Genomic DNA, 23,473 nt, shown 5'->3' on the forward strand with positions numbered 1-23,473 from the left:
GTCTGATTGGAAACAGTGTTGGCTAGCGACGAAGTGGGTTTCGATCAGCTGTTTGCGTGGCTTTTTGTGTTGGCACGCTTTTTAGCTGAGGTTTATTGAATTTATTAACTTAACTATGACCAATTCCGAGTTCCAGGCGGTGGTTTTTGCCGCGGGGCGTGGCACACGCTTGCCCGAGGTCCTAGGGGATGCCCCCAAGTGCCTGCTGCCCGTGGGCCCGTATCCCCTCGTCTGGTATCCCCTGAATCTGCTGCAACAACACAACTTTTCAGGTAATTCTAGTGGTTAAAATAAAATCCTCATTATAATAATGAATTTACCCCATCCCAGAGGTAATTGTGGTGGTTCTGGAGCAGGAGAAGCTGGAGATCCAGTCGGCCCTGGAGAACACCCCTCTAAAACTCAAACTGGACTACGCCACCATTCCCAGCGATGGAGATTTTGGGACTGCGGATAGTCTGCGCTATATATACGACAAGATAAAGTCGGATTTCATCGTCCTCAGCTGCGATTTGGTCAGCAATGTCAGCCTGTATCCGCTGATCAACAAGTTCCGGGAACACGACGCCGCCCTGGCGCTGCTCCTCTTTCCCAGTGGTTTTGAGTCTGACGTGGTGATGCCGGGTCCCAAGAGCAAGCACAAGCCGGAAAGGGATGTGATTGGCATCCATGCGGCCACCCAGAGATTGGCCTTCGTCTCAGCGGCCAGCGATTGCGAGGAAACCTTGAATATCCATCGGCATTTGCTCAAGAACCGGGGAAGATTGGATGTCTACAGCCGCCTGGTGGACGCCCATGTCTATGTGCTGAAAAAGTGGGTCATCGATTATCTGAGGAGGGTAAGTAAAGTCGTTTCCTTTGGTTAATTCCGTCTCTAATATTGGTTATTTGCAGAAGGAGAACATTTCTACTTTTAAGGGAGAATTTCTGCCCCACTTGATCAAGAAACAGCACTCGAAAAAACCTTTAAAGGCGGTGCAGGATACCACCTCCGAGGTGGGCGTGGTCACCAAGAATGAGGATAATGTCCTACACGTTAGTATACCAAAAATCCTGGTGTTTATATAGTTTTTAACCCTTATAACTTCCGATTTTAGTACGTTCCCCATTCAATCCTCGACCAGAAGATCACGCAGACCTCTCTGTTCAACCAATCTCTGTCACAAGTTCCCTATCACGGCGACGTGGTGCGCTGCTATGGCATCCAGGCGCCCAAAGAGGCAATTGGGGTGCGGGTGAACAACACTCTCAGCTTCCTGGCCATCAATCGCAAGTTGGCGAGCATCTGGAACGAGCTGTGTGGCGAAAAACATCCACTAATCTCGCCCGGAGCCCTGGTAAAGTCCACCCAAACGAAGGAGATCATAGCGGCCGACAATGCCAAGTTGTCCGAGAAGACTTCACTGAACTACAGTGTCTTTGGACCCAATTGCGTAATCAACCCGAAGAACATTGTGGCCAACTCGCTCATCATGTCGAATGCCGTCGTGGAGGAGGGCTGCAACATCGACAACTGCATCATTGGCCACCGGGCGCAGGTGAAGAGCGGCTCGGTACTGAAGAACTGCATAATTGGGCCCAACTACGTGGTGGAGGAGGGCACCCACAGCCAGGCGGTGCACCTGTCCAACGCTGATCAGTTCATGGAGATAGACATACAGTGAGGAGCTAACTTAATGTGGCTTCCTTTATTAACGAATTGAGTTAGAAGGCGGATTCTTCTAGCAGGACATTAAATATTACAAATAGGTACACAAAACGAGAGAGAGCTTAGAGCTACTTAGAGAAGGGGGAATACATTGGATCCGAGGGAACGACAAGACTGTTTACTGCTCCTACTCCACCTCACTTCCTCCGCTCGTAGAGGTACTCATCCTCGTAATACCTCGGCGTTGTGGCAATGAACACCTGCGGCCGGCGCTGCTGCAGCGATATGTTGATCTCCTCGGGCGTGCGGAAGACCTGCTGCTGCTGATGTTGCTGTTGCTGTTGCAAGTGCTGCAGCTGCGGGGCGGCGGTGAAGAAGCGGTAAGGCGCCGGCGTCACGGTGGGCGCCAGCGTTTGTGGCCTTTGCTGATGGAGCTGCAACTGGGGCTGGTGGAGCTGATGCAACTGATGCAACTGGGGCTGCACTGTGGTCACGGGCAGTGGCTTCCGGTAGGCCAGGGTAGTCGGCTGGGGCTGCGGCTGGTGGCGGATCTGCGTCACCACTTGTGGTTGCGGCTGTTGCTGCGGCTGTTGGTACTGAACCCTCACTTGTTGCTGCTGCTGCTGTTGTGGCTGCTGGTAGGCCACCACCTGGCGATGTTGCTGCTGCTGCTGCTGCTGGTGGATGCGTGGCCTCGGGGCGGCGGCGGGCAGCTCCTCCTCCTCGTCATCGTAGCGCTCGTGTTCGTAATAGTTCTCCGGGAAGTAGCGCTCCGAGTAGCGCAGCGTGACATTCGGCTTGCTCTGATGCTCCTGCAGATTGATCGGCTTGTACAGGTAGTCGTTGACTATGTGGTACTTGGAGGACTGCTTGCAGATGTTGTCGTGCGACGGGGGCATGCAGATCAGGTGGATCTGGTGGAAGGTGAAGCCCTCGGGACAGATCCACGAGTGCTTCTGGCTCTCCTGGCAGTAGTGGAAGACCTCGCAGCTCAGCGATTCGTCGGCATAGTAACTAAGATATAGATTTTAATGATAAGAAATGGTAAAGAATCTTTTGTCAGAGTATTTACCCAGAGTTCCTGTCCGTGCAGCTGAAGGAGGACTTGCTGAGCAGGGTGGACAGACGATCGGGCTCCTCCACCTCCTCCTCCTCCTCCTCGCTCTCCTCGCTGAGGGGCTTCTTCAGCTGCTGTCCCTGGATCTTGAGGAAGTTGCTCTGCTGCTTGGCATTTCGGTTGGCGTACACCTGGCGCGGTGCCTCCTCCTGATCCTCCTCGCTGTATTCGTACAGTTGGCGCTGCTGCTGCTGTGGCTGCTGGCGGTAGGCCAGATGCGTCTGAGCCTGGGTCTCGAAGTCATCCAGCTCCTCCTGGCCGACGTCCAGCGACCGGGCCTCGAATCCCTTGGGCTTGGCAGTGGTGGCCGTGGCCGAGGGTGCTCCGGTGGCTGCTCCCTCCACCAGGGCATTAATGGCCACAGCCAGGACTAGCAGAATGGCCAACGGGATGCTGCAATGAAAGATATGGCCATGAGTCAGTCTGCTTTATGATATGGGAAACTCTGTGGCAACAAGACAATCAACCAGCAAAAAAAACGCGGGAAAATATTTCTGCGAACCTTTTCGCGAAGATGCCGCCAAATTGCCGCAGCCAAAGAAGGCAGCATCATCGGATCGTCATCGGCATCGGCAGCCCAGCGACCAGTTATGCAAGAGACCAGACCAGCCAGGCCAGAAAACTTGTTATAAGGCAACACGGCACGCCAAGTCCCCCAAGATCGAAACGGGCCACGGAGTTCGCTGCTTGGAGGAGATGCAACTGCGGCCGGGAAGGGAAGGCAGGGAAAGCTGGGCTCTGGGAATCACTGATCATGGCATACGCTCTTGATGACCCAAGAAACCACAAACCAAAAGCAGAAGATTTTAACACTTTGGGGAACACTAATCTTAATTTGAGTAGCTTGAATTTAAGTAGAATGTGCAATAAAAAGATGACTTAAATTTCGATTTGATCTCAATTGTAAAATTAAATATTTTGTAGATTTTAAATATCTTGGAAGTAAAATTGAAATGAGCAATAGATGACTTTAATTTTGATTTAAAATCTTTATTAAATCATTCCTTAATAACAAATCTATTAAACATTGTAATTTTAAATATTTTGTTAGTATCATGGTATTTTTTAAATATCTTGGAAGTAAAATTGAAATATTTTGTGTTATTTTAAAAAGATTCTACAAAATACAAATGAGCAATAGATGACTTTAATTTTGATTTGAAACCTAAATTAAAACAATTCTTGATAAGAAACCACTTAAACATTGTAAATTTAAATATTTTTTTGATGTCATGGTATATTTTAAATATCTTGGAAGTAAATTTAAAATATTTTGTGTTGTATTAAAAAGATTCTACAAAATATTCAAGAATGAGCAAAGTAATACCAACGTAATCTATGTTATATAAGATAAGTGCTGATATTTACCTAGAGAAAAAAGATCAAATATTTTTTGGGATCACCTTTTATATCATCTATAAAAGATTTCTCTATATAATATCGACTTGTGCCATTTCCGATGGCACCTTTAAAGTTTCTATAAAGGTTCCCTGCACTGTTTTCTACCCCCTGCTTTGGCACCCGGATCCCATAGCTCATATACCCCACCATTAGTCGGCATGATGAAGATGCTCAGCCTGCGGCGGGTTCAATTTGAACGCCATTTACCCGAGACCCGAACGCTGACTCGACTTGGCTGAATGTCAACTGCTGTTCGTACGCATAATACATATCTATATCTATATATCTACCCCTGCACTTTGAGGGGGAGGAGGGGAATTCCTGGCCTGGAATGGCTGGCCAGTCCAATTAACCAATGTTACGTGCCTGCATCTAATTGGGGCCATAACGTCAAAGCCCGAGTAAGAGTAAGTAGTCGCAAATAGTTGGGCAAGGTGAAATATGCTTTGAGTAGTGGTAATAAAAGCAAAAGTCCGAGCAACCGGACTTTTACTTTTCACGCCAATCCGAGTGCGAATGACTTTGAACCCGAGTGGGATTCCGTCCATTCCATCCGTTGATTTGGACCAGGCCAGGCCAATAAATCTGGAGAGCGTCTTATGCAAGTATCGAGTATTTTCCAGCTGGCAATTTGTCAGCCTGTCGCTCGGCAGCTGCAAGTTGCAAGTTGCTAGTTGCACCTTTGAACTTTAAGAGCTAAGAGCTAAATGAGTGCCACTGTTGCCTGTTGCATTGTCACTGTCAGCGAACCTTTTGCGCAAGCTCCATGGGAATCCGGGGGAATCTGCCCCCAGGAATCCCACATCATCATCTCTAACTCCATCCCAATTCCAATCCGAATCCCACCTGCAACACATGCAAATAGCTGGGCACATTCCTCGAGCATCTGGAGTGCTCCACTTCGCCACTTGCACCACTTTCGCAGTCGCAATAGCCAGTCTGTCTGCCATAAATGGGGAATTGGTTGCATGTCTCGGGATCTGTCTCTGCTTTTGGTCCAGATGCAGACGTTATCGCACTGCAGTTACATCATGCATATGGCACACAGCATATAGCATATAGCATAGAGCATATAGCATGGAGCTCTAGCCATGGAGGCGATGCGTTGATGTTGATGGTTTTCGTCGGCCGAGATCCCCAAACCCCTAGACCCCTGCCACTTCTGGAAACCACAAGACAGGCACAGCCGTCGGTTTCGTTATACATTCAACTTGCTTGGTTTTCACCGCCGGGTTTTCTTGCGTATGTGGAACTCGGACTATATTTGCTTTTGATTTCCTTAAATGTTGGGTGTGCGTCATGTTAGGCGGGCATTTTTGGGGTGACATAAGCGCCGGTCTAGGATTACGACATTCGGGCCAGGCAGCACCTGCATTTTGATAAGTGTGCTGGTTTCTTGTAAATTGTATAACTCAATGGGCATTTTCCTTTGGGAGCAAACAGAGAACTAAGAGCTTAGCCCGGTCCACTTAGCGTTACAATCGCTGCCCGCTGTTTTCCATCCATTTCAATTTCCATTGCCATTTCCATTTCCATTTCTCGGCTCTTTAGCGTGTAATCTGTTCGAGTTCGTTGCCTAAGTCTTTTGTTTTCACTCGCCGTACTTTATTCGAGTGCTTAATTAAACACCAGCTCGTTAACACATCTCCCGATGCCATTAAACTGTGTGAAACATGAAAGCCCAAAAATAAACTGCTTTAATTTCGTTTTTTTCTTATTTTTTTCTTCACTTTTATCCACATTTATTTCAGTTTTGTGTAACAAATTAAGCACTGTTAATGTGCGTGCAGTTAGGGCGGTTGTTATATTTTTTTTCTTTTTCGTTTTTTATGTGCTGGAAATTTACGTTTGCCTGATTTCGGGCCTCCAAAATTGCTTGGCAATGGATTTTATGTTCCACCGTTTTTCTCTTTTTTATGCCAGTGGTAATTTTCACAAATCACAAATCGGTGACCTTCACTTGGGGCTGCCAGAAGTGGGTGTGTTTTTTTGTTTGCTTGCCTCGATGACGGGCCAAAAAGTGAAAGAAATCAATTCGATGGCAATTTATTAATTGCGCACACCCCACCCCCAAAACAAAAAAAAATAGACACCCCATCAAAAGTGACCAAAAAATCGAAAGCAACTAAGTACAACCGGGGGCGGTGGCGGCGGTGGGCGTGGCTGGCAGCACGCTTGGGCAATTGCGCATTTCTGTGCGTCGCTGTAATTCCAAACGATGGAATATTGCGTATACGCCACATGCGTCGCAGTGCGTGCATTTGATACATTTTGCCGCTCATATTCGCAGTCACTTCTTATATAATGGGCCCAAAGACATGAGTAATCCACACGACTTGGCTTTTAGAAAGGACCAGCTCTTTGTGATGCAATCTGTCACGGAGATTGGATCTCCCCATGTCCAGCAGGCGTGACCGTTCCGTATCCTAATCGATTGATCTAGTCTCGGACATTCGATTGGCACAAAGCAAACATAAATTAAAGCCATAAGATCAAGAGATTGGGTAATCTACACAGGGAACGAAGTATCTTAATTTACGATATATTGTAAGGTATATTTTCAAGAAAAATACGAAAATAATGTGGAAGTGAGTTCCCCAGAATATTCTTGAACTTTGTGAATCAATAAAAAGTAATAAAATTAAAGTCCAGTTAAACTCACGAGATTCTAAGATTTTGGAAGGGATTTTAAAAGCAACATTTTACTAAATCTCTGGACTTAGGGGTAATATTATTATTTAGTTTTAGGTGTAGTTTAATTACGATCTTAGAACAAAGTTTTGAACATGGTATACATTTATTTTTAATAGGATCCAAATAAATCCTCACTATTTTTCTACATTTTTGCCTTTTAATTTTTTTTCTATGTAACAACTCATATAAATAAGTACAAGTATCCCCCTGGGTTTAAGGCAGCTGCCTCAATGAACTGTCGGCAAACAAAAGCGAAAACTCCCACGCCAAAAACACACACAGACAGAAAACGAACAGAAAAGATATAGAAGGAAAAGTCAGACCGACTATGAGTACGTCTTTGGGTTTGGTTTGGTGTTTGGTTTTCTGTCTCTGTTACGTATGTCGCGCTGCTGGGTTTTGAAATCGCCCAAAAGAATATTTCGTGGTTGCCAAGTGGCCAAGTGGCCCAGAAAATTGGGCCGAGAGAACCCCGGAGACCGAGACAATACCGAGAAATACCGAAAATGTTAATTAACGGTTGCAGGCGACTGCAGCACGAATTTGTGGCCGCGAGGCGGGCCAAGTCCAGGTTCAGACTGAGATCCAGGTTAGGACCATGATTCATAGTTCCAGGAGGTTTGAGAACTTACTGCATTCTGGGACGATCGCTTGGTATCGGTATCCAAATAATCCAAATAGTTTTGGCTCCGGATCACACACTGCACTCACTGGGGGTTCGAGTTCAATTCACTTTATAAGTCGAGTGTTTGTCTCTTGGTTTTCTATTTATCACTGGGTTGCACTGGGCAGCTCGGCTCTTCTTCTAGCTGCTGCTGCTGCTAACGGTTCACTCGTCTGGCTCGAACAACTAAATGAATGACTTTCTTTGGCTTGTTTATGTTTTATACCAAAAAGTACCCCATTGCCGAAGCCGCCCATTGAGAGGATAGGATTGGCCGAGAGAACAGTCTCAGAGTCTCGGGGCTTCTCTCTCTCTCAGGTGGCTCTCCGTTTCTCCGTTTCTCTTTCTCAGCTCAGGTCTCAAAACTCAGCTGAAAAGACTCGGCACGTTGAGTGGAGTTTTCCTCATTGCCTTCAAGTTCGTTCCCCAAGTCTTTTGATTTGCACCACAAGAAAAATTATTTTCTAAACTGACAAGGGATTAATTTGTATACAAAAAATAATAAATAATAAAAATTACTTTTCTTAAATATTAAAATAAAAATATTTATAAATATAAATATATAAATAACTATATTATAGGATAGATTTCTTGGGATTTTTTAAAAAAAAGTATGGATAATTTTCCCTTTAATTATTTAATTTTTCTGCCTTCTCACAAGGTTATTGATTTTTTTGAAGATTAAAAATTGTTAAATTTTAAGAATTTTTATATTTATTTATATATCCCAGATAAACGAGAGCTTTTCTAACAAAGAGCATTAGTGTTTTAATTTGTTGTTGCTTTATTGATTTAAAACATTTGCGAATTTATCCGAGGAAAATCTTTACTGTGTCCGCTAACAGGGACTTGGTTTTAGGCTTGCCCATTAGTCATAAACCAATTGATATTACTCATGCGGACCAATATATATCTCCCGCGAGATCTGTAACTGTTTGGGGTTTCGAAAATGCCTTCCACACATTTGCATCCATCAGATATGTAAGCCTAAGTGGCCGTCGAAGCGGCCAGATAGAAGCTGCTCAGATATAGTGTAATTAACATTTTCGCTGTTGATTTTCTCAGCCTTCGCTGCGCATTTTGCATGTTTGCTATTTTCAATACAAGTTGCAGCAGTGGCAGATAAAACAACAAAAAAAAAGAAATAAAAATCATTTGCGCCGGTTTCTTCAACGAGGCTGCGACTTCTACTGAGATGCTCCCACAACGAACTTCAGACCGCAGAAACAACAAAACCTGTGCGGCAACTCATCCCAACTCATCTCGTCTCGTCTCATCTGATCCGATCGGATCCGCCGAATGAAATGCTAAAAGCTGCTCACCGACACACTCGGCCAACACATACTATATGTCTGCATTTGTTTGGCTAATATGAATTAATTTACAATACTGAAAAACGCCTACAAGAGAGGGGGAAGGGGGGTTTCTTACCAACGCCTCCGACTGTTGAACTTTTGCGTTTCTGTGCCGCACTTGTAAGTGCATCTGCATTTGAATCTCTATCTCCATCTCCGCTGCATCTGTATCTCTTCAAGCATTTCAATTGCTCGCCGTTCAATGTCTGGACACTGACCGCTTGCATATAGCCGCAGATATCTATATAGATAGATATATAAACGATTTGGCAATATGCATGCAAAGAAGCGTAACGCAAAGAAAGTGCAGCAGCAGCTTGTTGTTATGATTGCCGCCGCTCGAATAAAAATACGAGAAAAAACAGCAAGTGTTTGAAGCCTGCGATTTTCAACCAGGTGATATAACAAGTTCACATAATTTGCTGGCTTTTCTTTTCGTTTTTTATTTTTTCTCCATCCATTCCACATTACATTTTTTAGCACTAGCAATAATGCACACAAGGCGAACAAACAAATTCAGCAAACCTGCAAACAGCTTCACGATTCGAGGGATAATTACAGGTGGCGGCTAATCAAAATTATTCCCAGGCGGGTGCCTCAATTATAAGGCATAATTAATAAATGTTTTGCCGGATTAGTCAGCGCATAAGGGAAAAACAAGGTGCACATAGAGAAATATCGATTTCAAAGGCACAAACAATATTGATTATTAATGATGATTGATTGGTTTTTATGCTATTTTTGTCATTATTAAATTGAGATTTTTAAAAATAATATTTTTAGCCCTTACGACTTAATAATATAATTTAATTTTAATTTTAAAATATTGATTAATTGTTATCCCATTAAGTTTGGATTGGTTTTATAAAGTTTTTTATGTCGTTTTTGGTGAAAATGCCGAAAAAGCACCTGTAACTGCAATGTCGCTGACTCCCAGCTACGATTGTCCCCTAATAACACGGGTAAAAAATTCATTACACGAACTAACTGGCTAACTGGCAAACTGGCCAACTGCTGGCCATTATGCAAAGTCCAAGTCCAATCCGAGCCATTCCATTCCATGCCAAAGCCATTCCAAAGCGGCACGTTTCGAGGAAGTTGATTGTCACAAAGCCTCTCATAATCATAACTGTGTTTGCTGTGCCCCATCAGCAACTGCAACAACAATGGTTTGTATGGCAGTAACAGCGTAGTAACAACAACCACGACGGTCAGGTTCAATGGGGGAAATTATAGACATTGCAGACGAAATAAAACTGGAAAAAACAAATTTTAAAACACAAATCAGACTTCGTCAGGTTGAGAGCCACTAACATTTTGAGCAGCAATGTAAGAAATAGCCAAAAATAAAAAATTTAAATATTTAAGAGCTGTTTAAAATCTTTCTTTAATTTTACTTTGCTTTCCTTTAGTTTTATTGCAACTCCTAAATTTTCCGGAACTCTTATAGTTTTTCAGTGCAGCGCTTTTACTGCTGCATTTGACCAGAATTCACCAGTTGAAAAGTTTGCAGCGGACTTTGCCACCAAAAAATAAAAATAAAAAAAGAAAAGACAATAAAATTGTGGAGAAATATATTTTGCATGTTGGACACATGGTCCACTCTTTTCTTTATTAACTAATTAGCCCTAATGCTTAATGCTCCACATATTTTCCAACTGAAATGCGAGTGCGTAAGTTTAAGTTATGTCACTCGGCTTGGTTGCCGGCTTGTCTTGCCAATCTTGAGATCTCTCAATACGATGGGATTTCTCAAGAATTGCGATGTTGCGATGTATCTTGATGGAAAAAGCGAAAGTAAGTTGGGGCTCTGAAAACGCGGATTCATTAGCGTTCTAATAGACACGTCACTCGAGAAGTTCAAGGTCGCTCCGAAAGAGTGGCGAATTGAAATTAATTACATCGAGCGCGCCTCGAAGTTCTCTGGGCGTTGTTTGAGCACTCCATTAATGACTTGGGGCTGGGATCTGTTTTAGATTAGCAGTTCGTTTAATTCACAAACGAATAAATTGAGTAATTTGGCTCAGACAATTCGAGAGGGTTTTTAGGCTTCATATAACTAGGCATTGGATAATTTGAAAAATGGTTTTATATATATTTCATTGCTAGAAAGCTTTGATTGGATACTCTTTTAAAAAAAATCAAAATGGTATAGGAAATAAATATAATTATGAATTTGGGGAAAATTTTATTTTTGATCAAAGTTATCGTAAATTGTAAATATAAAATGAATATAATTCCTACTTTAATAAAACAAGATAGCATTATTATAGTTTTAGATATTAATTTGTAACAATCCACGTTAAAAACTTCCTTAATTTCTATAAAATTTTCACTTTTTGATTAATTTGAAAACTTCTTAAAGAGTACCTAACCTTCGACTTATCTTTGAACTTTGAAATCTATTCCTCTTGGGACTTTTGGGAGTTAATTGGCTCACATTAGCCCCGTGCTTAAAGTTATTTAATAGATGATTTAAGACCCAACACAACTGACATCACCCACCAGCATCCACTGGCAATCCCACACACCCACAATTAGCGGGCAGTGGGCTTCAAAAACCGTTGGGATTAATTCACCGCACATTCACAGCGTCATAAAAGTTATAACCATCGTTTACGCCAAGTCAACAATGGCCAAGTATTAGACCATAAAGCCAAACTGCAAAGCCGGAACTTGTCCGCCAGATGATTTGTAAGTTTTTCGGCTGGATTGTTAGTTGATTGTTTTTCGGGGCTATCAAGATCAGATCGGATCAGATCGGTGGAAGTTACGTGTTAATACCAAAAGTCGTTGCATTTTCCGTTTTTTTTCGTGGCGGAAGTGACTGTGAACTTGACATTGAGGGGGCGTGCCCCCAAGCCAAAGAAATGCAAATTTCTGCCCGTTCTCACAGTTCACGAAATATAAAGAGTGATTTCAGAGCGGAAGGAAGTGGAAATCGCCATCTGAACATTACGTTTAACTACAAACAGCTTATAGAACCTTGATCAACTTTAAATGTTTTGTTATTATTTAATTAGTAAAAAAAAATATAAGTATTTAGATAGATAATATCATCATTATTTCTTTTAAAAACTTTGATAGAAGACAAACTCCCACAAGATAAATAAATGTATATGAAAATATTTAAATTAAGTGAGGTATCAGTACTATTTTTAGAACCTCACATAATAATGCCAATTTCTTATCAAAACACTTAGAATTCAAGTCCAAGTGGTTTAGAAAATCCAAGTTTATGAATAAGTATATCAAATAAACCCTAATATAAAATTCGAAATAAACATGTTTGGTTTTTCGAGTGTCCAAGCTGATGCGTAATTCAATTGAAATCAATTGCAATGGGTCTGCTAACAAATTACCAATCCACGCCAACCTCAAACATCAAGTGGCAACAAAGAAAAATGGAAATGGGCAAGATAAAAAACCCAACGGCCGAGCCAAATCCGCTTTTGTCCAATTGTTGCGCACTTGAAGCATGAAGCGTGCCCATGGAGCAGGCATGGAGCACCTGATGGACTGGCTGACTGGATGGATGAGCTCCTCCGACACGGACAGACCGACCAATTGGGCATGGCTGGCTGCATTAGCGACCATAAGGTCCGTGGAGCGCCACAAAAGAAATGCTGACTCGGAATTTGGAATTTGGAATTTCGAATTCGGACTTGGACTTGGGAAGCTGAGGCTGCTGGACCTTTTAAAAGGGGGGCCAACCTAGCCCAACACTCTACTCTGATTCGGGGCTCATTAATTTCAGTTCAAGGCATCGAAACAGTTTTTTTCTCTTTACGTAAATTTGGTCGTTCCGTTGCCGATTTGTAACAATAAAATACTTGGAGTGGAGACGCGAGAAAGAAATAAAACAAGCACACACAAAGGTAAATTCGCAATTTTTGTTACAATTTTCATTGTGAGTTGGGTGCAGTTTGGAAGTTTTTGGAGTCCGAACACTCCCAGGCCAACTATTAATTATCACAATTCAGCAAAGTCTGTTTGTTTTCTGGTCCGACCGCCCTATAATTACCCGAGCGGTTCGCTTTAATTGCCTCAGATTTATAAAATGGGTCAGTCGCAGTTGGGGTTTTTTTTCGGGGGTCTTGTTGCTGCTGTGAACTTGAAAATTGAAATTGTTGTGCGATGACCATTCGAGTACAATGCAAGGGTATACAAAGATCATGACTATGTTTTTTTCAGCTGGGAGAGTTCGGCATTTAAGTTAAGGTGGGAGAGTTCCGATTCGGCACATTAAGAGGGAGGGTTCTATTTCACCACTCTTGTTATCTAGCTTCCAGTGTGCTAGTAAATAATACCTTAGATTACTTATACTCTTTTTCAAGGTCTTGCAATCATGGCGAGAAATTCGCAAAAGAAAGAATTTCCGTTTTATTGGGGTATTCACTTATTGGCTTAAGAAATCTATTAACCGTAATCTGCCTTTCAATTCTTAGAAAAGTACGATATTGTTTACGAGGTGTAAGGGTGATTAAATTTTAATCACAGGTTTGTAATTAATTTTTTATTTTCAAAACAAGAGAAACCTAAATGGTGCTAATTTGTTGTAACAATCTACCAAGTGAAAACGCGAATTCTTCAGACTCAAACATTTTTGATTATATAAAAAAACCGTGAATTCTTAAGAAGAGGAAAGAAAATGGAACAACAATTATTCTAAACATAATAAAAACAGTTCATAAGTGTATTTCATTGATCGGCTCTAAAATATTTCTAGCCCGTTTTGACCGATAAGGATTAATCGGCAGTTAATCATGTATTGGCGCACTCGATTATTGCACTCATCTGGGACCTGGAGAATGTACTTTCAGTTGGCTTCTCGCACTCATCATATTTGGGACAAATAAACCGAAGATGTCTGTTGCCTTTGTTATTACTATGTTCTTCCTGGGCCTGGGTGCCCTCGCTTTCATCAAGGTGAGTGGGGACTCCAGATCACTGAGAGAGATCACTTGAGCTAACCAAGTACTTCTCTTACAGCTAGCCTATACGTCGGCCAGAACGCGTTCCCGCACAGGTAAGTGTGTTTTGATCGCGTTACGAAAATCGGTAATACGGCGATAAGATATGGATAATGGGCAATCGGGCTGGGCTCCGAAATCGGCAGGTTTCGATAGCTAGTCAGTTGTCATAAAGCATTTGTCCCAAACGGACTGCTACAGTCATGGGTGCAGAGTTCAGTTCCTTTTCCGTGGTGCTCTTAGTCATCATATTGATTATAATCGTGAGTAGTTAACTCCGAGTCTAGATCGGAAGTAAGCACTACAGGATTTCCTCTACTTTCTTCCCCCACCCCCTTCCAAACAGTTTATATCGAATGCCTATCACAAGGCCAAGAGAGCCGGCCAGGTCCGAGATAGAGAACTCAGGGCTAGATCGGAGAGGACCATCGACAGACGTAATGGTGAGCGGGATCTGTAAAATAAACAAATATCGGATTAGATATATACTTGGTTGATAACCAAAACTCGTAACTTAGCGCACATGCCACTTTTATTGCTCTCTAGCTATAATTAGCTCTGATTTGCTTATCTGGTAACTCAGCCGAATTACCCAAGCTGTCAAGTTGATGCAACGCTATATCTGACTTTATCTCTGTTTATCGAAAGAGCTTTATCACAGCAGCAGTTTCCCCGGGGTTTATTTTCGTATTCCCGTGGTCCTCTCATTTCATTTGTTATTCCACATTTCCCCGATTCGGTTCAGAATGGATCTCGTTGAGGGCTATTATTTCATATCCTTTATTCTGATATTCCTAATTTTAATAAGGGTGAGTGTGGCTGGTTAATCTTTGCGCTGATCCTAATTGAGTATTTTCAAAAGGCCTATATTTGTCCCAATCACAAGTGGAAGTGCGTGTGCTGTCTGCAATATAGGCGGGAAACGGGTGAGTTTATTTATCCCAAGTAACTCCGCTTCCATTAGTCAAATATTTAGAGAATTTTGATCAAAATCATCTGCTAGGCAATAGAAAACTAAAAATCCCCCGTAAATAGAGTCCAATGTATGTGGAATTCTGGTTCTTTGGCTTCATATTGCTGATTGTGGTGTCACTAGCCGCGCGGGTAGGTTAACCACTAAGTTGATCAGGAAACTTAAGTTATAATACCCCCTCCCCAAAAGGAGTGCTATCTGTTTATCAAGCTGAAGATCGATGAGTGGAATATGCGGGTTCAGGCCCGCCTTTTACGCCACGAGATGATGTTGCGCCTGGCCATGGAGGGTAAGATCCGAATCCAAGTTTCTAGCCCATATCACTTTGCGAAAAGAAATAACACTAAAAAAAGCTACAAAAGCTCGGGCGATAAGATAATGCATGTTGTTCGATGGGGATCACAGTCGTATAAAAATAAGGCAACTTTTCCAAGATATGAGCCAACAACTTGAATGGCATTCTACGTCTTTCTTTGCGAATTACCACCAGTCTAAGTTAATCCATCGCAGACTCGACTCCGTTCCCTGCTCTCAAAAATGGAAGGGATCGACATATTTTACATAACTCTACTGTTTTTCCTGGTGTTTGTTGTGAGTTTACACTTCTAAAATCAGGAATATATTCTTGATAGCAAGGGAAATCTTGAAAAGGGACTACCGCACCTTCGTAGAGAAAAGTTCATAATATCCTACCGATCCCAAGTATTTTAGTTGATATATTCCTGATTTTAAAAGGTATTTTCATTTTCTAAACCCTTTTCCTGTTCCGATAGTTAATCTACAATTTGAGGAAACATGTGCAATGCTTCTATAAAGTTGAAAGTCAGGAGTCCCCAGGTGCGTAAGTCCTAAATATTATAAAACGTTTAACCTTAAAAAGGTTAAAAAATTCTTTTATCAGCATTTCCTTTAGTATTCTTTTATCAAGAGTAGTATTCTTTTATCAAGAGTTATATTCCTGATTTCGAGAGGTATTTTATAATGTGTTAATCATTATCTTTGCTCCGACAGCTGTGCTACAAGAGCAGGAAAAACATCGATTCGGGGGATTACGATACCGAGAGCATTTCGGCAGGGGGCGTATCCCCAGGTGCGTAATTGACTCTACCGATTGTAGATTGTGCTAAATGTTAAATGTGCGTGTGTATGCCTAGTATTAATCGCAAATTTGTTCAACGATTGATAAGGTTTTGTGTTCGATTTGGTTTTGTTGGGTGATTAGGCTGTTTGGCAATGACAGGCGTTGCCTTTGCCATTTCAGCAAGGTTTCTTGTGCGCGGCGAACGGTGGAAAATTAGTCTTGTCTCTCCGGGAGCTTCCGGTATTAATTACTCGATTTGATAATGCCCTATTACGCTTTTATGATGATCGGCTGGTTCCTTATAATCTCAATTGTGTCCATTCTGATTCGAGTAAGTTGTCATGTGATATAGCACAAGAAACCTGAATCTTCAGCTGATCTCAACGATCCTTTTAGGCCTGTTGTCTCTGCGCGAGGCAGAAGGTACCTAGTCAAACTGCGTCCCGGGGTAGAGGTCCTGGTCCAGGTCCTAGTGAAAATCGACCACCAGGAAGGGTGCTGCAGAGCTATAGAATCGATCCGTCAGGAGTGAGTCTGAACACAGGTGAGCAGCCATGAGTCACAAACGTTTCCCGATAAAGTCGGTTATCTTTGGTTCTTTGCTTATCGATGGGTTCGGTTGGTTGGTTGGTTGGGAAGATTCCGATTCCGTTCGGCAGTAAAATTAATTTATTCAGATGTGCGGTCGCAGGTCGGAGTGGTGGAATATCTCCATTCCGATTCTGATTCAGTAAGATGGGTGATCAGTTTCGATGGTGTGAGTTCGGTGTTCTGCTGCTCCTCTTCCTGCTGAGTCTCTACTTTTCCGTCAGTGTGAGTTCTTGGCCAAATATGTAGCCACCCGAAACGGGAGTGAAACCGCCAGATAATTGCAGAGATGTGTGGCCCAGAAGAGGCGCAGGAGATTGCCGGTTAGCCCGCCCTTGAGCAGATTCGTTTCTTCGTGCCCCTCGTCGCCGCGACTGAGTAGTCATCACAGTTGGACAGCAGGTGAGCAGCGCCAGTTCCGCTGATTTGTGGCATTCCCATTCGCGATGAAAATGTTCTTCCGCCCTTCAAAAATATGTTCTTTTGTCTGGCTACAAATTAATCGCTCTGAATTAATAAAAAATTTGTGTTATGTTTGCGCTTTCACGCTCGACTTCCAGTTACAATAATGCGTTGAATATTTCAGGAAATTCATATATGAAGAAGTTATTTTTTAATTATTCTTTCCTTCTTAAATTTAGAATTTAAGAAAATACATTTTCCGGAAAATTTAATTGGCAAGACTTGAGGAAATTACTTAAGAGTTCATTACGTATACGTAATTAGATGAAGTATACGGAAAATTATATTTATACTATCGACTACATTCAGAAAATAGACTGCTGCTACTAAAACTATTTTGAATCAATATGGTTGATACTGATCAATAAGATGTCTCTATTTAATGTAGTTAATTATTTGGTTTTGGTGAAAATTAGTGAGATTAAAACTGGAATTTCTTAAATATTCAATCTACAAACAATGAGTTTCGAAAGTAAATATTTGTAAGTATTTGTAATCTAATCTGTGATCTAACTAATCTAATCTATTATAAAATGTAATATTTTATAGTCAAACTAGTCATAACACTGAGAAAAACGTCGCTATAAGGTTAAGAAATATTTTTAGTTTGAGTTTCATTAAATGATTATTTGGTTTTATTTTCAGAGTTACAAAATATAATATTAATAATACCCATGATTTTTGATCTAATGCGGTTTTTTCCCCTTCTAAATAAGTTCCCAGAGCTTTGCAAGTCACGTGTGTCCAGCTGACACTATCCGAAGCGCAATTATGCGCATATCTGTTAGATACAGATACATTTGCTGCTCGCACACAGGTAATAGAACGCCGGAGCGAGAAGGAGAGACTTATCTTATCGGACTTTGTTCGCCGAGCGCTTATCACATGGCCCTTGACACACCTGTTCGTCGCTCCCTTCTTGCCCTCTCTCTCTTTTTGTTCCCAGTCGCTGATAAGTCTTGGCCAAAAGCCAGCGACGCGTTATTATATGACAGTTGGCCTAAGGCCTTTTCATGGAGCGAATATCTTTGCCGGTGCTCTCGTATCCACGTGGATAAACCGAATTTGCATATTGAAACCCCTCAAAAAATGTCGAACATACCGCCCTACCTGGTATTCTTCTTCCTGGCCTTCATCTCCTGCGCCGTCACCTTCTGCTGCCTGAGATTCTGCATTTGGGTCTGCTTCGAGGCCAGGGATTCCAGGATTCGCAGGCGAAGACATGGTAGGTTTTACCCACCATAACCAAAACCAAACCCAAAACAAACTTAATTCGACTTATTTTTGGCGGCTATCATAGCCTATATATATAGAAACTTGGCCAATCAGTCGGTTTCCCAGATAAGATTAGTTTGAAATTCGGTCTGGAGCTCTCAGTTTTAACTCGCCATTCAAGTGACTCGATTGTGTGCTTTTTTCTTTCTAACGGGGATTGATACAATGGATTTCTTTATCCTCTATGTGGGGTTGTTCTTCATCTTCTTCCTGATCATGCCCATGGTCTATTTCCTTCTGCAGGTATCTTTCGGATATTATTTTGAACCCCTCCCTCGCTTAGCTTCTTTATTTTCGTTATCGAAGATTTATCTACCGAAAGTTGTCTTACATTAGCAATATGATTTGATATATCATCATAACTTCTAAAACAAATAAAATAATTCGAAGATGCTTATTATTCGAAGATGCTTGGTAATAAATTCTAGAAATTTAAAATTCTAAAGTCCCTTAAGCGAGGGATCTAAGGTTTACCCCATTCCTGATCCATCCCTCATTTTCTATGATATTCGAAAGTGTGTACTATGGATTGTTTTGAACAAGTGCTGTGGAACCGATGTGCGCGGATCCTCAGATCCGGTTAGAAGGCGACGGCGACGAGAACGTGAAAGACGCCAGCGTCGCTTGGTAGCCATTGGTATTGGTATGTATTGATATATTGAAATCAATAGATTGACCAGTTGATATCACTATGGACGGCAGTCCATGTAGTGACGAAGCGCACCAGGAGAGTGTGCGAAGGCGACTACTATATATACACGAAGAAATGAAAATCTACTGTGATGGTCCGATCATAATGAATGATACACCTATCGAAAGGTATTGCAAAAACTAACAGGATTGCATACCAAGACTCTAAGAAAATCAATTGGCTTGGGAGAGAGAGCGGTGAAAGTGAAAAAGTGAAAATTTCGAAATTTGGAGCTGTTGGGGCCGGTGGGGATAATTGCCCCCTCGCAATATTTTACTTGTATTCCTTTTGAAAATACCCGTCGAATGAGGGGTCGTTTGTCAAAATCCGACGCTCCGTTCAAAAGTTATAGCCAAAATAAGATTTTCTTCATCTTCCCAAAATGAAAATTTAATTCTGTTTGTCAGTTTGTCAGTTTGTCAGTTTGTCAGTTTGTCAGTTTGTCAGTTTGTCAGTTTGTCAGTTTGTCAGTTTGTCAGTTTGTCAGTTTGTCAGTTTGTCCAAAACATGTTTTTTAAGTTTTGAAAATTTTATATGACGTTCATCACATCGATATAAAAAACTTTTGTTCTACCACTTTTGGAAAAACTCGCTAGTTTAGCGGGAAAACAGCTATAAATAGCTAAAAATCGGAAAGCCGTAACTTCTATACTACTAAAGCTACAGACTTGTGCTGCATCTCGTTTGAAAGGTATTTTTAAATGCTATAAACGCCTTCTATATGCAATTTGTGTAAATGTAATAATTAAAAAAATATGAACAAAAGACAATTTTTTAAAACTTTTTTTTTAGCTTTTTTTTATTTTTCTCAAAAACGGCTCTAACGATTTTCTTTAAAACCTTAAACTGTATAGCCCTTGAGATTCCTTAAATTTTGGTATATAACACATTACTGTAAAAAGTCACGTTTAAAAGTTATTTTTATACGAAAATAGCCACTTTTGCCAGCTCGAACAATTAACGCTCCCTGAGTATTGAATTTTGTGGGAGGGTATCCGAACTGTATTTTAGGGTCATGGAATCAGTAAATTTGCACTTAAGAGTTCCATATAGGAATCTTTTGTTCTACGACTTTTGGAAAAAGCCGCTACTTTAGCGGGAAAAAGCTAAAAATAGCTAAATTTCGTTAGTTTGTAAGTTATTCACTACTAAAGGTACAGACATGTGCTATACCTCGTTTAAAAGGTATTTTGAAATACTTCAACGCCTTTTTAACTTAATTTGTTAAAATACAATAGTTTAAAAATTATGATTGACCAATTTAAATTTAAATGTATATATTAGCTCCTATGAGAGCAAATGTAAACAAACAAAAACTTCTGATATCAAATAAAAACACCTCTTAACGAGGTAAAAAACTAGTGACGACCGCACCTTCAACATACAAAAGTTCTGATATCAACATTTGTGACGAAAAATTATTACACTCGTCATTAAATAGACTTTCTAATATTTTCTCATTCGGCACGCTGCAATAGAAAATGCCTGTGAAGGGAAAAATGCTGGAATAGTTTGCTAGGGCGGGCCGAATGAGAAAATATTAGAAAGTCTATTTAATGACGAGTGTAATAATTTTTCGTCACAAATGTTGATATCAGAACTTTTGTATGTTGAAGGTGCGGTCGTCACTAGTTTTTTACCTCGTTAAGAGGTGTTTTTATTTGATATACTATATATACATCGAGTAACTGATATGCTGTGGCCAAGTGTGTGTGTGGGCGGGTTCTATGATCAAGTGGCTTCTATAAATCTATAAAGTGGAGTGGAGTGTTTGTTTTGTGGACTTTCGCGATAAGGGTTCTTTCGATCGCCTTGCTACTATTGCAAATCTGTTTTTGGGGGGTCAGTCTGCTGGAGAGCTCGTTGCACAATGGCTGCCAGTGCCCTGAATAACTTCTTTGTACTCCTGCTAATCGGCTTCGTGTCCTATGCGGCCCTACAGGTGAATTTCAGATCTAACCGAGATCTAGCAACCTTCTCTATAACTCTTTTTTTTATACTCCCCAAGTTCGCTGTTATTTGGGTCTTGAAATGCTGCTGCGACAGACGGAGAAATTCCCAATTGAGGCGCTGTAAGTTGCACACTGCCTTTTGTTTTGTTTCGCCCGACATCACAGCCGTATATATATCTCGCTATATCTGATATATGGAGCAACGTTTATGGGGTATTGCCAAGCAAACATGGCGGACAATCTAATCTCGGGCGACTAATCAATTGCGTGCCAAACGGCGAACTATGGGTAATACTAGGGCCCAGAAAACGCAGTTGGTGGCTGTAGTTTGGCTTTGATTACCGCTACGGGTCGTTCTAAGTTTCCCTTCTGAGTTCTCATCACAATGCACGGTTCGGAGCCCACGATGGATTGGGACAGTGACTTTGGGCTCCATGTGGCCATCTACATGGCCCTGGTGTTCTTCTTTTTCTGCGTCATCCCACTGGCCTGCTACTACATCCGCGTGGAGAGCCAAACTCTGGCCAAGATCTGCCATCCGCGATGTCGACGTCAGCAGAGGCAGAGACCTGGGATTCGGCGGCGATACGAGATCGGAATTGGTAACGTGTGCCAAAGCCCAAAGTGGGCAGGGAGCCTATCTAATCGGTTGGGCGTGGGGGCGATTATTTTGGCCACAGTCTTCGAGAGTCGCAGAATGGGCCTGACAGCCAATTTGAGCGTGGCGCTGGGCTTTGTGTTTGCCATATTCGTGGTCGCCCAGCTGATATACGTAATTATCCCTATCCCTAGTCGGTTTGATCTGATTCGAGCCGATCGCAGCAGAACAATGGCACCAATAATTGATTTATCTATTCGTTTGATAGCTGGCAAAGCGCATGCACGACTCGTGGGCTCGAAATCGTCGCCAAATACAAGCTGGTACTGATACAGTGTGGATATATGTGGGGAACATTGGGAGAAATATCACAGAAATTGATCATAAAAAGTGGCTTATCAGCGTGAAGTTTCGAGTGTCTTAACTTTATTTCCAGCCATTCAACATTTGACTTTGAAATAACTGTCAAAAAGTGATAAATAGATAGTTGATTAATTTAAAAAGCGGAAATCGCTGAAGTGAAATGGGGAACAGTGCATCCCAATTATAGAAGCTTTCTTCTGATAACATCAAATTTTAAAAAATTACTGGGTTAAAACCTTGTGTTAAAATTGCATATACAAAAATCGTCTGAAGTTAAAGTTATCCAGTAAGGATTTCAAGGTTTTAACCCTTCTTCAAATTTAACAAACGGACAAGAAAAATTAATTAAACGTTAAGATTTTATAAAATTCTGTCCTTAAAATGACTTATTATACCTACATCAAAAATTGATATCATCAGTTCAAAATTAAATTAATTCTTTTAATATTAATATTTATCACTTTTTTAATTATTTTTAATGCCCTATCTAACCACCGAGTATATATATAGCATTACTCACTTATTGTTCTTCGATCTCTTGCAGACCGCCAGGGCAATGTGTTCAGCGTGCCGGAGGAGCCGTCTGGCAACCGCTATGGCGACATATTCTTCATTGAACCTGGCAGCGTGGAGTCCAACCGCATTCGCGACCAGTTGGAGAAGGACGAGAAGGATCTGCCCAGCTACGACGAGGTGATGCGCATGTGCAACCTGACCACGCCCACAGCCGCGCCAGCGGGTACGCCCATTCCCCAATCCCCGCCAGTTGAAGCCGGACCCATTGGGATTGCGGCACTGCCGGCTCCTCCGTACTCGGAGACAGATCCACATGCAACCGCCGGTGAAGCCACTGTCATCGCCATGGAACCGATGGGACCATCCACATCGAGAGCCGCACAGATCCCACCCAGCTCCGGTTCCGGTTCTGGGCCACCTGCTCCTCCTCCGGCAGTGGCAACCGTATGATCCACCGGAGGCTTGGAGAGATGGAACTGAAGCATTCGCCGTGCCACTCTGGGCCACACAGATGCCACTTTGTGTGCGCTTTCAGTACAGTTAATGAACTTGTGTGATCTTATTGAGTACATACCTAGTTAAGTGATAGCGATTAAGTGTCACCTATTGTAAATACATATTTTTAGGATGTAGGATGAAAATTAAAGTGAGTGATTTAATAGAAAATAACTTGGTTTTGACTTGTGCTGATTAAATGATAAATTACTAATATGGGAGTAAATAAGAAATACTTATAACGACTAAATTCAGTAAAACTTTCATATTTAAACAAGAGAGAACGCTATAGTCGGGTTGGTGTCCCGACTATCTAATACCCGTCACTCCGCTAAAGGGAGTGCGAACGCTGTGTCGGGTTGGTGTCCCGACTAATAATCGTAACTCAGCTAAAGGGAGTGCGAGGGAGATAGATATATGTTGACAATTTATAAAGCGTATAACTTTTTAATGAATGGTCCGATTTGAAAAATGTCTTCTACATTTCGATAGGTATAAATATACACAACAAAATTTCATTTATACTTCTCGGAAATCTTTAAAGATGTGGGCGCAGGACGCATTTTAAAATCGTTAGTGGGCGATTGTGGGCGTTAGAGGGGGCGTGGCGCTCGGCTAAAATAAACT

At 41.8% G+C, this 23,473-nt stretch overlaps 3 protein-coding genes across 3 annotated transcripts; 2 read left to right on the forward strand and 1 right to left on the reverse strand.

Annotated features, from left to right (window-relative positions):
• The first annotated feature begins 25 nt into the window (after positions 1-25).
• eIF2Bgamma (eukaryotic translation initiation factor 2B subunit gamma) lies at positions 26-1,764 on the forward strand. The gene is made up of 4 exons (XM_017137295.3): positions 26-272; positions 331-839; positions 895-1,035; positions 1,098-1,764. Exons 1-4 carry the CDS (start codon positions 116-118, stop codon positions 1,662-1,664), a joined length of 1,374 nt encoding a protein of 457 aa, XP_016992784.2. The 5' UTR covers positions 26-115; the 3' UTR covers positions 1,665-1,764.
• Positions 1,670-22,897, reverse strand: LOC108054379 (putative uncharacterized protein DDB_G0271606). Its single transcript, XM_070214131.1, has 3 exons — positions 22,356-22,897; positions 2,721-3,158; positions 1,670-2,662 (listed from the first exon to the last, which is right to left on the reverse strand). The coding sequence occupies exons 1-3, from the start codon at positions 22,664-22,666 to the stop codon at positions 1,846-1,848; spliced, it is 1,566 nt and encodes a 521-aa protein (XP_070070232.1). The 5' UTR covers positions 22,667-22,897; the 3' UTR covers positions 1,670-1,845.
• Positions 14,797-15,654, forward strand: LOC108054383 (uncharacterized). The gene is made up of 3 exons (XM_070214132.1): positions 14,797-14,956; positions 15,015-15,114; positions 15,599-15,654. Exons 1-3 carry the CDS (start codon positions 14,894-14,896, stop codon positions 15,637-15,639), a joined length of 204 nt encoding a protein of 67 aa, XP_070070233.1. The 5' UTR covers positions 14,797-14,893; the 3' UTR covers positions 15,640-15,654.
• Positions 22,898-23,473: the final 576 nt, after the last annotated feature.

The sequence above is a fragment of the Drosophila takahashii genome, chromosome 2R (genome assembly GCF_030179915.1).
Source record: "Drosophila takahashii strain IR98-3 E-12201 chromosome 2R, DtakHiC1v2, whole genome shotgun sequence".
NCBI lineage: Eukaryota > Metazoa > Arthropoda > Insecta > Diptera > Drosophilidae > Drosophila > Drosophila takahashii.

Excerpts from the sequence above, each read along its gene's own strand:
- eIF2Bgamma (XM_017137295.3), top strand. The coding sequence starts at position 116 with ATGACCAATTCCGAGTTCCAGGCGGTGGTTTTTGCCGCGGGGCGTGGC. Across the intron at positions 273-330 it reads GCAACAACACAACTTTTCAG|AGGTAATTGTGGTGGTTCTG; the intron begins GTAATTCTAGTG and ends ACCCCATCCCAG. Across the intron at positions 840-894 it reads TCATCGATTATCTGAGGAGG|AAGGAGAACATTTCTACTTT; the intron begins GTAAGTAAAGTC and ends GGTTATTTGCAG.
- LOC108054383 (XM_070214132.1), top strand. The coding sequence starts at position 14,894 with ATGTATGTGGAATTCTGGTTCTTTGGCTTCATATTGCTGATTGTGGTG. Across the intron at positions 14,957-15,014 it reads TGGTGTCACTAGCCGCGCGG|GAGTGCTATCTGTTTATCAA; the intron begins GTAGGTTAACCA and ends CCTCCCCAAAAG. Across the intron at positions 15,115-15,598 it reads GTTGCGCCTGGCCATGGAGG|TTAATCTACAATTTGAGGAA; the intron begins GTAAGATCCGAA and ends CTGTTCCGATAG.
- LOC108054379 (XM_070214131.1), bottom strand. The coding sequence starts at position 22,666 with ATGTGGATCTGTCTCCGAGTACGGAGGAGCCGGCAGTGCCGCAATCCC. Across the intron at positions 3,159-22,355 it reads AAGAGATCGAAGAACAATAA|CATCCCGTTGGCCATTCTGC; the intron begins GTGAGTAATGCT and ends CTTTCATTGCAG. Across the intron at positions 2,663-2,720 it reads TGCACGGACAGGAACTCTGG|TTACTATGCCGACGAATCGC; the intron begins GTAAATACTCTG and ends TCTATATCTTAG.